At 25.5% G+C, this 16,169-nt stretch overlaps 1 protein-coding gene and 1 long non-coding RNA gene across 4 annotated transcripts; one reads left to right on the forward strand and one right to left on the reverse strand.

Annotated features, from left to right (window-relative positions):
* The first annotated feature begins 2,830 nt into the window (after positions 1 to 2,830).
* LOC135145504 (glucose-6-phosphate isomerase-like) lies at positions 2,831 to 12,123 on the forward strand. Of its 3 annotated transcripts, XM_064077623.1 has the most exons (19): positions 2,831 to 2,972; positions 3,240 to 3,334; positions 3,416 to 3,485; positions 3,547 to 3,600; positions 3,682 to 3,764; positions 3,818 to 3,890; positions 4,284 to 4,332; positions 4,657 to 4,775; positions 4,827 to 4,927; positions 5,009 to 5,097; positions 5,152 to 5,214; positions 6,452 to 6,489; positions 6,838 to 6,903; positions 7,522 to 7,622; positions 9,282 to 9,378; positions 9,432 to 9,503; positions 9,718 to 9,823; positions 9,990 to 10,168; positions 12,037 to 12,123. In XM_064077623.1, exons 1-18 carry the CDS (start codon positions 2,915 to 2,917, stop codon positions 10,165 to 10,167), a joined length of 1,512 nt encoding a protein of 503 aa, XP_063933693.1. In that variant the 5' UTR covers positions 2,831 to 2,914; the 3' UTR covers position 10,168; positions 12,037 to 12,123. The 3 variants fall into 3 exon arrangements, with proteins under 3 accessions (XP_063933693.1, XP_063933694.1, XP_063933695.1); XM_064077624.1 differs by lacking the exon at positions 12,037 to 12,123 and having other exon boundaries at positions 9,718 to 9,818; positions 9,990 to 10,076; XM_064077625.1 differs by lacking the exons at positions 9,990 to 10,168; positions 12,037 to 12,123 and having other exon boundaries at positions 9,585 to 9,725.
* A 2,215-nt stretch (positions 12,124 to 14,338) lies between these two features.
* On the reverse strand, positions 14,339 to 15,443 carry LOC135145512 (uncharacterized). Its single transcript, XR_010283472.1, has 3 exons — positions 15,352 to 15,443; positions 14,908 to 15,300; positions 14,339 to 14,400 (listed from the first exon to the last, which is right to left on the reverse strand). It is a non-coding gene; the product is annotated as an uncharacterized LOC135145512 (long non-coding RNA).
* Positions 15,444 to 16,169: the final 726 nt, after the last annotated feature.

Genomic DNA, 16,169 nt, shown 5'->3' on the forward strand with positions numbered 1-16,169 from the left:
TGCAACACCCGCCTCCAGGGAAAGTGGAGCTTTGCATTCTTATTATGAAAGTGAATACAGTAGGGAATCTTCTTTTAGGGAAGAGCAGTATTATTCGTGGATATTAACTTATTTTAAAGTGTCACAGCGAGTTATAGCTAAACTTCAACTTATTTCTTATATTTTAGAAGAGTTGAGGAGCTAAATAAAAATTTGACTTCTTAATCCTGATGCCTAATACTTAACTGTTTAAGTAGCAAATTTGCAGGGAACCTATACCACTAACCCTAGCGTTTTTAGAATTAACTTTCTTAAAAACCTTGCTAAGTGGTTTTGGTGCCAACACCACTGATTAAGAAGTTTAAGAAGACAACTGAGTTGATCGCATACGGCGTACATAAGATATTTATTTTGTATTCCATAGACATGGCATGTTGCAATTAATGTAAAATGGCAAATGAGCATAAAATGCTAAACTAATAACCTAATAAAAAGTTAATTACTTAGGATTGGTTTATATTAAACGCTAATTTACTTAAGAACAAACAAGAAAAACAGATATGAAGTATGTCGTTGATGAAAGTAGATATACCAACTAAGAATTATAAATTTTATAACCTATATCATTGGTAACAAACTTATATTACTTACTATTAACTGATCTAATATATGGGCAGGCTATATATCAAGCTTATTTGTAATAAGCAAGAAATTCAAAGAGCAGTAATTAAGTAGTAACATAGTAAGTATTACGTTTATTTAAGCGAAAGATAGAAGAGGGCAATGACGTAATTTTATTTTTTAATAGCATACTACCGTCAAGTAAAAGCCAACTTAGAGCTTCTTGCCCATCGTCCCCTCAACAGTACCGCCTTACCATATTGGAAGTGTAATATAGTACAGGTAAAGTACAGGTTTTTTTGCTTGGTGCCTAAATAAATACAAATAATATTATAAAAAATGTTATACGTGGATTCAGTAGTTCGCGTACTTAAAGTATACTGCCGTTGGCCTAAAAAAAATTAACACTAATTGATGCAAGTGAACTTCTTGAGAAACATCCAACCAACAGCTTTCATAAAGTTTTGCCGTGTTACTGATGGCCTACAACCTAAACATATAATAATGCCAACAGACTACATCTACATGAAAACTATATTTGTAAAATTTTAGAAATTTTTAAAAATTAATAGATAAAGCATATTTCACTTTTAATATTTTGCTTAAACAAACACTTTAAAAAAAAGAGTAAATGATTAACTTCGGTTGATTAAAAAAGTTAAACAACAGAAATTTTTATTAGGTAGATTGTAATATCTACATGCTTTAAAACTAAACATTTTAGGTTTCAGGACTTTTAAAATTACTTAATTTTTTCAACTGAACTTTTTATTTTGTGAACACTTAAAATTAGGCACTACAGTTGCTTTATAAATATTCATATAAAAGTTGGCTTATATTTACTTATAGTTTCCATGTTTATTGCTAAAAGTTTAATATTTATTTACTAATACCAATAATTTTTAATTAATCGCAGCGTAACTGGTCAGAAGTGTTGGTCTATATTACAATAACTGTTAACTAGTAATTACATTGATATAAATATTACCTAGCAGACCTAAATCTTTTTAAACTAAATCTTTAAATTAAAAAAATGCTGTTTGAAAAGTATATTTACTATAAATTATATCTATAACCCTCTTTAGAAAGGTTAATGCAAATAATCTGGAGCGTTTTTTATAGGTCATGTTATAACTATTAACTATACCGTGAGGCTATTAAGTATTTCACTAGGGTAAGACTACTATTACCTTTCTTGGCTTACTTAAATAATGAAAATTTATTTTTATAAATAATTAAGTATTTATATTAACTGCATTTTAGCTGAATTAAATGTTTTTGTGGTAAAACAGATATAAACAATTATTTTATTGGTTAATAGAGTTTGCGTGCTCACATATGTACTTTTTACAATTTTTAAACCTTTTCAATGTATTTTAACCTATCGCAAGGAAGTATTTAGAACTTTTTATAGAGTTATCCTCTCCTAGTTTCTTTGCTTAAAGGGGCCTGTAATGTAACGCCCATAAATCAATAGAAAGAAGTAACAGGAATCGCATGACGGTTGACATTTTTAATTAAAATTAACTTTAAAAAGAAAATAGTGGTTTATTATCAATTACTTTTCGGTATGGTATGGTTGAATATAGTACACGATTTCACGTGTTGCTGTTAACCTATTCTAATTAGTTCTACTTTACTTCCATAGTACAATAGTAAATAGTTTTTTTTTAATGGTCTCTTGAGATAGTATTATTTGTATGCTTTATTATGCTGTCATTATACTACCGTAATACTTAAGATGTTCGATGGGTACATGTCATTTTATAATGTGACTCAGCTTGTCGAAAAATGTGCTAAATCGCCTTTTTAAAAAGAGTCGAGTTTACAAGGAATATCATATCATTGTCACATCAACTTATAAAACAAGAAACAAGAATTTGCACCAGACAGCTCAAGAAGTATCCCCACCGAGCCCGAAAGGTCGATAGGCTTGACTTCTGAATAATATGTAATAATCCTTTACTGCATGCGTAGTATTAATTTAAATAAGCTTTGAGCCTGCACTTTGGATTATCAAAGGCAAGCAAGCATAGCTAATAGGGGACTAGTTATTTAAGATGGGAGTTACCTAAAAATGGCTTTAAGATCAAAAGAACCGCGCACTACCCTGCAAAATCGCATCATTGTAAACATTAACTTTGTGAGAGGTCTAGTAAAGTTTAGATAGATTTTGTCCTTGTGCTTTTTTCGTAGATGCTTAGTAATTTTAACTACTTGCCGTCATAACAAAAAACTCGAGACAAGTTATTCAGCTCACTTTATATCTATTTAGAAGATTTATCTGGACATATTTGAGTTATTTAAGTAAACAATGTCACTGGAAAACTTAAAAGCTTGGAAAAATTTGCAGAGGCACTTCACTGAGGCGGGTAATATCTACAACGCTCGTTTGTTTTAATAGCTATTTTATGATTACCTTTTATAATGTACTTTAACTTAAGAATTTAAAAATGATTCTATTTTACTAATAAAAACAATTCTCCGAAATTATTTAAAATTATATTTTTAAAACTTGCAATGAAATAATAATAAGGTAAATTATTTTTATACATTAAAATATCAAAGTTAAGCGAGAAAAGAACTTATTTTATATGTTTTAATTATACTTATAACCATGATATAATATTATAATTCAGGATCCAAATTAAATTTCCGTGATCTTTGTAAGCGTTCAGGGCGTTTTAATAAATACTCACTTGTGTTTTCTATCTCAAGCGAAGAAGAAATATTAGTAACTTGTCTTTCTAATATTATAACTTTTACTTTATAATATCAAATTTATCACTAACACAAACGTACCTACTTTTTAAAGGTTGACTTTTCTAAAAATATTGTTAACGAGGAAACTATGAGTTTACTATACGAATTAGCTCGAGAATCTGGTTAATTTCTATACGGTCATAATATTTTCTTTAGAATATATGTGATTTTTTTTAAATAAAGCACTCGAGATAAAACGGGATGAAATGTTTAGAGGAGAAAAAATTAATTTTACAGGTAAAGAAATATTGTTATTGCTGTAAAATTAATTTATAAATAACTTTTTCGTAAAAATCTAAACTATTTTGAAATTATTAGAACAGCGTTCAGTTTTGCATACTGCCTTAAGAAACCTCAGTAACGATCCGGTTTATGTAGATGGAGTTAACGTTATGCCGAAGGCGAGTATACTATTATGTTTATATTTATTTATTTATTTACTTAAAATTGAAAGATCAATGAAACATTGAATAGAATGAGTACGTTTGTAAATGCTGTGCGTAATGGCCAGAAACGCGGCTACACCGGTTAAAGATTATTACAATAAATATTTATGAAATTAAGAGTACTTTTTCTTGGAAGTTTTATTTATTGCGTAACTTTTTCATATTTTTTTGGCGTAAAATTGACTTCTAATCAATTGTTCAAGTAATTTTTTATAAAATCTTGTAATAAATATTATATAAGTTTACTTTAAAAGTTTTCTTTAAAATTTTTTGTAACTCTGGAAATCCTTTTTTAACATGAAAATGTCACTATTATTTTATAAACTTTTAAAGATTTCCAAAATTTAAATTAATTCTTATATAGAATTTTGTTTTTTTTTACTTTCTTTTTGTTATAATAATTATTTTTTTCTAATAATATTTCACTACACTCTACGTATTCTTAATAAAACTTTTGTTTTTATATAAAAAAAGGGAAATACTTTACTGACATTGTTAACATCGGCATTGGAGGCTCTGATTTGTATGAAAAATATGTTCATTTATAAGTCAACTTTTATTTACCTTTTTTATACTTTTATTTTTATAATTTATAAAATTAAAAATATTTTATTATAGATACTAGAAAATTATTTTTCTTAAGTTTAGCCAATAAATTTAAAAAGAAACCAATAAAAAATTATAAACTTCATAAACTTTCTTAATGATTTTTTTCAATTTAGCACAACAATTATACTGTACTTGAGCAACTGTTTTAGCCAATAAGATAATCCTTTTGGAATTACATATTATTTATTATCTTCAATAGGTATTTTTTATGTCATAAAAAAATTTACTATTAAAATAGAGGACCTCATATGGTGACGGAAGCTCTTAAGCCGTACGGCAGTAAAGATATTGCCGTCCATTTCGTTTCTAATATTGATGGAACGCATATTTCAGAAACATTGAAAAAGTTGAATCACGGTATCTTCCTTTTATGATGCTTAATAATAATAATAATAATAATGTATTTAGAGACTGTATTATTCTGTATTTCTTCCAAAACTTTCAAAACGCAGGAAACCATGACCAACGCCCACACTGCGAGAAACTGGTTTTTAAAATCCGCTGAAAATGTTGGGCTCATTATTTTATATAATATTATTATTTACATGTTGTCTTATAACTATGATCCCATAACTTTTCTATACTTCTAGGAAAAGTATATATCCAATCACTTTATTGCTATTTCCACTAATGAAGAAGAAGCAAAAAAGTTTGGTGTCCAATCGGAAAATATTTTTTGGTTTGACACTTTTTATTAGAGAATGCTACTAATAATTAAGTTTTTATTGGTTAGTTTTTGGGATTGGGTGGGAGGCCGATATTCGCTCTGGTCTTCCATTGGGATCTCCATTGCTTTGTTAGATATTTTCATATATTCACTATTTTTTAATTATAGGTTCATTAATTATATTTAGTCGAATAATAAGACTGTATTATTGTCAATGTATATCATATTTACAAAATTATAGTACTTTAAATATTTTCTTTGACTCCCTTCACGAGTATTAAAAACTAAGATTATTGCTTTTGGTAAACCAGTCAGTAAGGGAGGTACACCAGTATAAAGTTAGTATAAACGAGAGCCCTTGCCTCCCATTGATGCCGGCTTTATATAAATTGTCATGCACTTTGCAACTCCTTTTTGTAATTAAACGGTACTGCTCGTTTATTTGCTGGTTGCTTTCTTAATTAGTAATGTATATCCGTTATTTATATATAAAATCATTAAACACTACACTAAATTTATAGTAGAGAAAATAGTTATAGTTTTTAGTGTATTAAAAATATTTCAACTATGTAGGCTCGATTATTTTTTTTGGCTATTGGTCCGAGCCTATTATATGTACTTGTAATGAAAAGCAGATTAAAAACAGCCCAACAAATAGTTTATATAATAATTTAAGGAAACTTTGCTGACGTGTGTGGAATTAGGCTTTATTTTCGCTTGTTTATTGGTTAATAACATTAATTAAGCCAATTAAAAAAATGTCAAGTTATTTCGTTGTATACAATGCTTATATATATTTTTTAAATATTAAAATATAATTAAAATCATTGCAGCTAATAAAAAAGGATATAGCAATTATTATGATTATTTTTGTAAATAAATTTTTTAAAAGTTATAAATTTATATAAAAGTATTACTTACTATCATTAAATTATATGAAACATGAAAACTGAGTAAATAAAACTTCCTGATTGGCACTTTTTTTTTTTTCTAAATTTTTTAGAAAATTCACAACGGATTCAGTAAAAAAAAGCATAACACTTTTTATTATACAAAAGAATTTTCTAGCAAAAGTTGTTACGATAAAAATATGTATTATTAAAAAGTAAATAAAACTTTTTATACTAAAGAAACAAAATTACTATAACTATGAAAAAAGTATTGCTTTCATAACACACGTTTATGAATATTTATAATATCAAGAAAGTTTGACTTATGTTATAATTACTATGCTTTGCTATTCTTTACTTTAACTATAACAAAAATAGTATTTATTATTAAAAGTTGTTAATATATATTTTGATTCCACAAAATATCTGTAAGGAAAATATAAAGCGCTATTGGTTTTTATTTATTTATTTTTCAGGTATATCGGAATGGACAACTTCATTGCTTTGCTTGAAGGTTTCTTCAAGTTCATTATTTTTAGTTGCACCCCAGTTTTTTTTATTTTTCTTCATTTTTTTTATAGAACAAATATATTTTTAGTGAGTTTTGTTCCACAATTTTTACTCTCATCGTATTCCATCTTTTTGTATATCATTTATATCACTATATTATGTTTTCATATATATAAATTCTACTTTTACTTTGTTACTTGTGGTAAAAAAAAATATAGAAGAGTTAAGAAACAATACTTCATTATTTACTTTTATTTTTATTTAGTCTTTATTTTTTTATGAAAGTTTCTTATTTATAAGAAGCAAATGCTTATCATAAATACATGTGCTTAGAGTTTACATAAATATTTAGGAGCCCATTTGCTTGACTTGCACTTTAAAAATATGCCATTGGAGGAGAATATACCAGTGACTTTGGGTAATTGTTGTGAGCTATTAACTTTTATGAATAGCTTTTGACGACTTTTTATTGGTTGTTAATACTAACTTTTTCTGAATATGGGCCTCTAAATATTTTCCTTGGTTGGTTTTAACAAAATGGTGCATGTTATTATCATAAACTTTAGTGACAATTACTATAATAGGGGTTTTTCCCCATTAATTCCGTGTTGTTGGGTATTCCTAAAATAAATTGCACTGACTACTGTTTAAAGCTTAATTAAATAGTAGTAAAGTTAAGCAATGGGCGCCGCTTTGCTGTTCCAATCAGACTATATCAATATTCATAATATAATATTATGATGTTGGGCTCCCTTTGTCGTTACTGCATAATTAATAATAATAGAAACCAGTAATGATTTGTACTTTATTAAATAGATAATATACATATTACTGGCTCATAATATTTTTCTTAATAATTAGTGCTAATTTGCTGCATTCATATTGTAAGCTTTTGTCTTATTATTAGAAATCGTTGTTTTTGTTGTCATTATAAATATTTTCTTTATATAGTCATTAATTTACTCTTGTTTAATTATTTTGCTCGTCTTTTCATTATATCCCTTTACAAATTTTTTGTTTCATTCGTGAAATTTAGGATTACTTGGAATTTGGTACAACAATTTTTTTGGTGCCCAAAGTTACGCTGTTCTTCCTTATGATCAGTATTTGCACCGCTTTCCCGCTTATTTGCAACAAGTAGTTTTTGCTTATGCCTAAAATTTTTTTTTAGTATATCATTTTTGCTAATTTTATTCCCTTCACTATTTTTTTATTTTTTTTAGTCATTAAATTATTTATTAAGCCACTTTCACGATTTTTTGTATAATTTTTACTTCTGTTATTACTTTTATATATTTTTCATTTTATTTTTATGTACTTTTTCAGTTATTATAGCTTATATATATATTTTTTAAAATAATTTTTTACTAACACTTTCATTATAATATTTTACTTATTAGTTATTTTTATGGAAGGCAATAACTATTTATATAGCAATACTTACCAATTCATTATTTTAACGCTTCCCTCGTAATATTATTTACTTTTCCTATTTATAGTTTTGTATAATAGATAGTTCTAAGTTTGCATAAATAATTGTTTGCTTCGTACTACTTTCTATTTTTTTTAATTACTATTTTTTATATTAAAAGTTTCTATTAATATTTATATATATAAAAAACTATATTTTTTATTTTAGTAAATTGTTTTTAATTTTCCTTTAATTATTTTTATAGATAATTATTAATTTATATATTTCATTATTTAAAAAATTTTATATAATTATATTCTTAACTTTTTTATTATCAATAACTTTTATTTTTTATAATGCTACAAGCTTTTCATATCGTCAACGTTTTATTAATTCTGGTTATTAAATTATTTGTAATAATTACTTTTTTTTATTGGTTAGTATTAATTTTTCTTATTTCCTTTTTTATCGTTTTATAACTGCCTTTACTGTTTTATTTATATAATTATTATTTAATGTTAATTGTTAATTCATATGAACTAAACTCTTTAAATGTGATTGGTTATTTTTTTATAATATTACATTTTCTGATTTTTTAAAGTTTATTTAGTTATTTTTTATTCATGTTAATTTCTGATTGGTTAATTATTTTTTTGTTACGACTTATTCGTCATTTACTTTAATGCGACTGGTTAATAAAAGAGTAATTCATAATTTATTTCATTTTCATTCCTTTTTATTTTTTTGAGAGTAATATTTTTCAATGATGCGATTAAAAATAACGAATCGTTACTTTTTTTAAGTAAACTTTTTTAGTTTTTCCGTTTTATTATATGTTCAATCATTTTTCCATTTTTTCGGTTTTTAATAATTTATTCTCTTTAAGTCGAAAAATTTTTACTGTTTTCACTATTTTTTTCTTTAAAATATATTTATAGAAATATTTTAATAGCAATTTATTAAATTATGATTGGTTTATTATTCATAATTACATAAAAAAAATTATTAAATTGCAAAAGTATATTATAAACTAAAATTTATATTACGATTTCTTGATTTATATTTTTTTATGTTTTTATATTATTTGCATGTTTTTTTCTTTTCTTCGTTGTTAACTTTTATGAACTCAAAACTTTTATAGTTCTATTAATACTTTCCATATTTTTGTAAAAAACCTTCCATAGTTTCTTATTCGGTTATTTATCTACTTTAAGCTTAATAATATTATAAACATTTTTTAATGAAACTCCTCTATTGGTTGTTTCTTGAATGTATCTATTAAAAGTTTGTTTTGTATTATTTTTTTCTTTTAACTTTTTACTATTTCTTTTAAAAAACTGATTTTTACGAATAATATTATAAACTATTAATTATGATAAACTCAGGTGGATATGGAATCGAACGGGAAAAGTGCGGACAGGGAAGGGCAGTTCGTTAATTATTCTACAGGTCCCATCATCTGGGGAGAACCAGGAACAAACGGTTCACTATTTTTTATAGGTATTTATATCATGTAATATTTATTTACTGTATAGGACAACACGCCTTTTATCAACTGCTACATCAGGGAACTAAATTAGTCCCTTGCGATTTTTTGCTTCCAATTGGTCTTTCTTTTTTTAAACAATTCTATTGGCTTTCCTCTTATCAATATGACCAATCGGGTTTTTTACTATTAAACTGCAAAGACCTCACTATATTTTGCCAACATATAAGCTATTTTGTATCTGAAAAATCATTAAAATTTGTTTAAGCTCATTGGTTTTTTAACCAATCACACGACGAGACTTTCAATCAGAAACTTTTATTCCCCTATACTAGTTTCTCATAACCCTATTGGCCACGGAAGACATCACGACATATTAGCATCCAATTGCATTGCACAAACAGAAGCATTAATGAAGGGAAAATCAGAAGAAATTGTTAAGTCCGTCTATTATTATTATTTTTTATTTTTTCTTATTCGCTTTAGTTTTTGTTCCATTAATTTAAAAGATTTAATTATTATTTAATGAATTTTTCTTTTAAATAAACATTTTTACTTTTACAATTATTATTCTATTTTACTTTTTATAATATTTTTATTTTATTAGAAAAGAGCTTGAAAAACAAAAAAGCGAAGCGCTTGCTAACAAACTTCTTCCGCATAAAATTTTCGCAGGCAACAAGCCAAGCAATTCATTATTTTTTACGAAACTGACTCCTCGTGTCCTTGGCGCGTTAATTGCTATCTATGAAATGAAAATCTTTACACAAGGCAATTTTTTTTAATGTATAACACTTGTATATAAATATTATAAGAAAAAAGGTTTATGAATATATAAAAGTTTAAGAATTACTACTTTATAAATGTGTAATAATAAAATATAAATAGTTATATTTTTTCTGTTATATGAAATATACAGAACCTAATAACATAAACGTATAACAGTAATGACATCTATGAAGAACTGTCTAGAATATATAAAATACTGAAACGCTTAAACTTATATTAAAATATTATATTTTATGAAATATTATAAACTTTTTTTAAAACTTTTTGTTAAAAATTAATGATTTTTTATTTAGGTGAACTATATAAATTATTTTATTAAATACTGGCAAACCTTTTTTTAAAAATCTAAAAGTATTTTCTTTATATTACTAAACTTTCTATAAAAATACACTTTTTGTAAAGAATACATCTCGATATTATTTACCAAACTTTTCTCGTTATAGTCTTCATTATTATTAATATTAAAACTTTTATAGGATATTTTTGTAGTAAATGTAATATTGTATTATAATTAAACTTTTTATAAAACTTTATTTAAAATATTAATCCCCTATTTTTATTGTTTTCGTAAAATGGTATCTAGTAAATCCTTTCGTAAAACTTTTATTTATATAAATTAATAAAAAGTTTGCTTGTTAAAGTTAATCTACTTTTTACTATATAAAAACCTTTCTTAATATTACTTTTTTAGTATATTATAATATTATCTTTATATCTTTTATATAAAAAACTTTTAAAGCTGTTGATATTTCAATAAATAAACTTTTTTATTTAAAAAAAATATGTGTGTTGGAATAAAACTTCTTAGTTACATACTTTGCTATAAAATAAACTCTTATAAGATTTATTAGCGAAGAACAAAAATATTATATTTGAACTTGACTTGTTACTAATTTTCAAAAGATATTTTTTTTGTTTACTTTTAATTATTTTTTATTTACGTGTATATCAATATATAATATTATATAGTGAAGTATTATTAATTACTTTCCATTATTAAAAAAAAATAATAAGTTTAATTTTTCTGGTACAGTAATATTAATAAGTACAAGTTTTAGAAAAACACCAGTTTAATATTGTTTAAGTAAAATAGTAACCATAGTCATAAGTAAAAAACAATAAAGGGAGAGAAAAGAAAAGTACGTTGTAGTACTAATTATGCAATCAATTTAGTGAAATACACGAAGCAATGTATTTCACGTTTGCAAGGCGACCTTTTTAGGCAATCTTCCTGTTAATAGTCAGAAGTATTTTTTGATAGGCTTATCCAATAGCTCGTCTGGCAGTAATGCTGAACAAATATAGAATAATGAATACTTTTTTATGGCTTTTTTTCCAAAAAAAACAATAACAGCAAACTTTATATAATAATAATAAATATTAATACTAACAAGTAAAGAATGAAATAATATTAAATAATAAATTCATGATAATAATTGTAAATTTTAAATTAATAAATAATAATAAATTAATAAAGTGCCGACACCCCAAAAGATTTTTATTTATCATAATTTTTTTTGAAAGTAGAATTTTTTTTTTAATAAGAAAAAGGCTTGTTATTCATTTGTCTTTGAATTATTTTTATTACGCGTATATCAGAAATTGTACGGACTTTTCTTTTCTTTTTACTACCAGTAAAAAACGTGCTTGAAAAAGTGTAAACTTAAAATATGAAAAAAATGTTATAATCGAAATAAAGTTGGCGGTGGTAGAGATGTTCTTGGCTGGTGAAAAATGTAAAATGCAATTAACTCATTGGTCAGATTGTTTTAGGTGGAGTTTGATTGGTGGAACCGATAAAAAAGTTTTATGTGGCAATTGCCATTTTAGTGATTTGTGAATATACGAAATGACTTTTTTTAAAGGGATCATCTGGAATATAAATTCTTTTGACCAATGGGGAGTCGAACTTGGAAAAGACCTGGCGACTGCGGTTTTGTCAGAGCTTTCAGGTTTTTTCAGGAATCTAATATTTCTATTATAATTTTGTTAGTGACTTACAAAAAAGAAATAAGGAAGTAGATTGCTTTCTTATATATTTACTACTTTTTTCGTTTATAAATAGTTATATACTTATTTTTATTATATTATAATAGAAAAAAAAATTGTCAGTTCACACGATGAGTCTACTAACGGATTGATGAATTATTATATAAAATGGAATGCTAAATTGTCTAAATAATTTTAATAAACACTCTTTTCCGTTCACAATTAAAAATTAAAAATAATAACAGTATTGTTATTTAGAAAATGCTGAGAAAATAAAATGTTGGCTACAAAAGTAACTTTGCACAAAGAAATTCTCTTCACTTAGTATGCCATTGCGCTACTATGAGCGAATTAATTACTGGTAGACAAAAAAAGAACTCAATTTTTATTAGAGGTATGTCAAGTAAATAGAAATTTGGCAAAAAGAGATTATTAATCTCATAGCACTACAACAAATATTTTAAATATAAACAAGAATAATAAGAACGCATTAAATAGAAAGTTGGATCTAACTCAAAATGCACAGATGTTTTTGTTACTACTACTACTACAAAGTTTTTACTTTAAAGAATAAAATTAAGGAACATTATTTTTACTAACTAAAGGCAAAGTACATAAAAGAATTACTAAAAGGTCATCCAAAAAAAAAATTTCCTAACAATTTTCCAATAAATAATTAGTGGTTAAATGACTGTTACAAAAGGAAAAATAATTTTTCTTAACGCTTCGAGACGATCTTGATTGGTCGAAAGATACATACGGGCTTCAGCAATGATTTTGATTTACCGGGCAGCTGAAAAGTCGATAATGAAATAGATAAACAATTAAATACGCTGCAACTATTTTTCATTATTTTATCAACGTAATATTGAAACCGCCTAAATAGTGCTTTTTACTAAAAAAATGTTTGATCCATAATAGGTGGAAGTAATTATATACGATCATAGAATATTTAATGCTTGTCTTAGTAATATTAGCTCTAAATGTCGGGAGATATATGAGGATTTCAAAGAAGAATCGTCTCCTGTCAGCTCCTAAAAAGTTAGATAGAGTGAAAAGGCGCTGTTCATTCTAATATTGTAGATACCCGATTATTAATTTTTTTTCGCACCACGGGAGTTATTCTTTTGTTCGTTCTTTATAGGAGGATTCTACGTAATGTGCTCTGTTAAACCCGTCCACCATAACTTAGAAGCAAATAAGACAGTGAGTCTCACACTTTCTCACAGCTCATTAGTGTGTCAGCTTCCCCAAAAGTGTTGGGCTTCTGTTAAATATTCGAGATACACTACTTACGGGAAACCATGAACGAATAGGGCCTAGTTAGACGCTGTTTATTGCTCTGACGGTTTAAATAATTATGGCTCTCTACACGTTTGTGCTCTTGGATAAAAGATAACAAGTCTTGCTGCTGTGGTTGTTACTTCGTACAAATCCAAGAGGGGCTGGCTACGTTAAAGTAGTTAATCACCGTTAAGCGGTTTTACAAGTTATAGAAACTATTTAGTAAGGGTAATAATAATGATTATAATAAACTTTTAAATAAGTTGTATGAATAAAATAAAAAGGCTAGTGCTAACTATACATCTTATCAACTTCCTAACAGAAAACGATAGAAGTGCTAAAATAAACAAGTTATTAGGTTTGCTAACTATATAAAAAGAATTCTTAAAGAACTGCAAGGTTTCTTTCTGAATATTTTTTTTCTTAACAAAAAATAAATTTATTATCGAGGCAAATACTTTTACAAAAATACTATTTAACCGCTTCTTTGGTAAGCACTTCATACTTCCGAACAAAAATTAATAATTAATTACAAACCATCAAAATATTAGTCATTCACAAAATCTTATTAAAAAATACAGAAAATACAAGCTATTCATTCTTGTTACAACGGAATTAAGGAGATAAATTGAACTTGCTTAAAACTAACCACTACAAAAAGCTAAACGAATTTTAAAATTATAGATTATTATAACTAACAAAATATTGGCGATCTTAGTGGGATGTTGACTGTGTGATCAATTTGGGATCTTCGCTTTGTATTGTACACTCTGAAGGCTGGTAATAACTAGACTCTAAGGTTACTGTGAAGCCTTACTGAAAAAATATTTAAAGAGAATAAGTAAAATATAAAGTATAATAAAAAAGACAATAGTTTATTTGTGTTTATTATTTTTATAAACGACGATTGGTTGCAGATCGAGAACTTCCAAGCACTTAACATAACGCTCCATCGACTATTGTGATAAAAAATTATTATATCTAGTTATACTTCTCATATTTTAATTATAAACAATAGAAAAGTTTCCAATTAAACATCAAATAATAAAAGCAATTAAAATTCAGCATTATATTAAATATTTACAATTAATTAGTAAATTTTTTTTTCCATATTCGATTCCCAAGCAGTTTAATATACACAAAATTATTATATTTATAAATATTTATGAATTTATTAATTTTGAAATTTTTAATTTATTTTTAAGCTTTTTAACATCGAGAGTTTTCATACAAATGAAACAATTATAAAATTAATTAATATATATATATATATAATTATAAAATTATATAAATCTACTATAACAAAATTACAATTTAACAAGTATTACAACACCAATTAAAAACATTCTTATGAATAATTTTAATACTTTACATACACAGTTATAGAAAAATAATTATAATAGCAAATAGTAAAGAATGCTTCTAAAAACAAAGTTTATAGTAAAAAGTACATAAAAAGTTACTTGAGCGCGAAGGTAAAGCAGCATCCTACGTCGCTGGTGAATTATTATATCCAACTTTCTTTTAGTTTGATGATCGTGTTTGTGAATCTGAAGATGACGAAGTCTCGAGGAGATGCGGACTGTCATGGCAGCAACTATTTACAATAATAGTAATAGTAATAAATAAACAAGCGGGCTGTTGGGGGCGCAACGCTAATGACAAATACAAACACAACAATAACAGGGTAATAAAGTTTCATAGTAATACTATTAAAAAGTAAGAATATAATAAGTAATCTATATTAACGTAACTTTGGCTCTCGGGCGAGCCCGTGTCCGCTACATTCTTAACCAGAAGTTTTCGTTTTTCTAAAATTTCATAACTAGTTTGAACTTTAGAAGATGCATTTTGCACTAAATAAAATATTATTATATTTATTATTACTTATAATCATGTAAACAAACCCGAAAGAAAAGTTAATAAATTTTCATCTTGAGAAATTTCCTCTCGGACGTTATCTAAGCTTGGCGGCACTGCATCATCTTTAATTGTTCGTGGTGGCTGCATTTTATAATGTTAACAAAATTAGTAGCATAATAATTTATATTTTTTTAATTAAATATTTAATAAAATTATGTTAAAATAAAAATATATATATAAATAATAAAAGAATTAAAAAATTAAAAGAAAAATTAAACATAGTAAATGAAGTATTAAGCATGTATTGTTAAATACAAAATATTGTTAAACATAAAAATAATAGAGGAATCAATCATAGTAAATAAAGTAGATAACATTATTTATAATACATAATATACAAGATTTTGTTTAAAGAAATTTAAATTAAAATAAATATCGTAAGTTTTTAATTAATCATTAAAACAATTATTTTCTTAAGGAGCGATCATCTTAGTAAACCCTAGTAATCGAAGTGCTTTTAACCTTCGTGTTAGCCCCACGCCCCAATAAATGTAGTTTTTTTAAGCACAAAATAAAACTATAAAGAAAAAAAAATAAAATGTACAGTATTTTTGGTAAACTGTCAATTATCAATAACTAATAATAAAAACTTAAATTTATTGTAGAAAAAAAATATAAAGCGGAAAACGGCAGTGACCAAAAAAAAGTTTTCTACATAAAAAATATCTAAAATCTTACAACCGAAAACGATCTAAAAATGATATTATTCTATTAATCACGTGCTTTCATAGACATAAAAGTTCTTATTTCTTTCTAAAAGCCCAAAATATATACAAATCTAAAAAAGCTAGAAAACTTATAG

Source organism: Zophobas morio, unplaced genomic scaffold (genome assembly GCF_036711695.1).
Source record: "Zophobas morio isolate AGI-343-1 ecotype UQ-CSIRO unplaced genomic scaffold, CSIRO_AGI_Zmor_V1 ptg000155l, whole genome shotgun sequence".
Taxonomy (NCBI): domain Eukaryota; kingdom Metazoa; phylum Arthropoda; class Insecta; order Coleoptera; family Tenebrionidae; genus Zophobas; species Zophobas morio.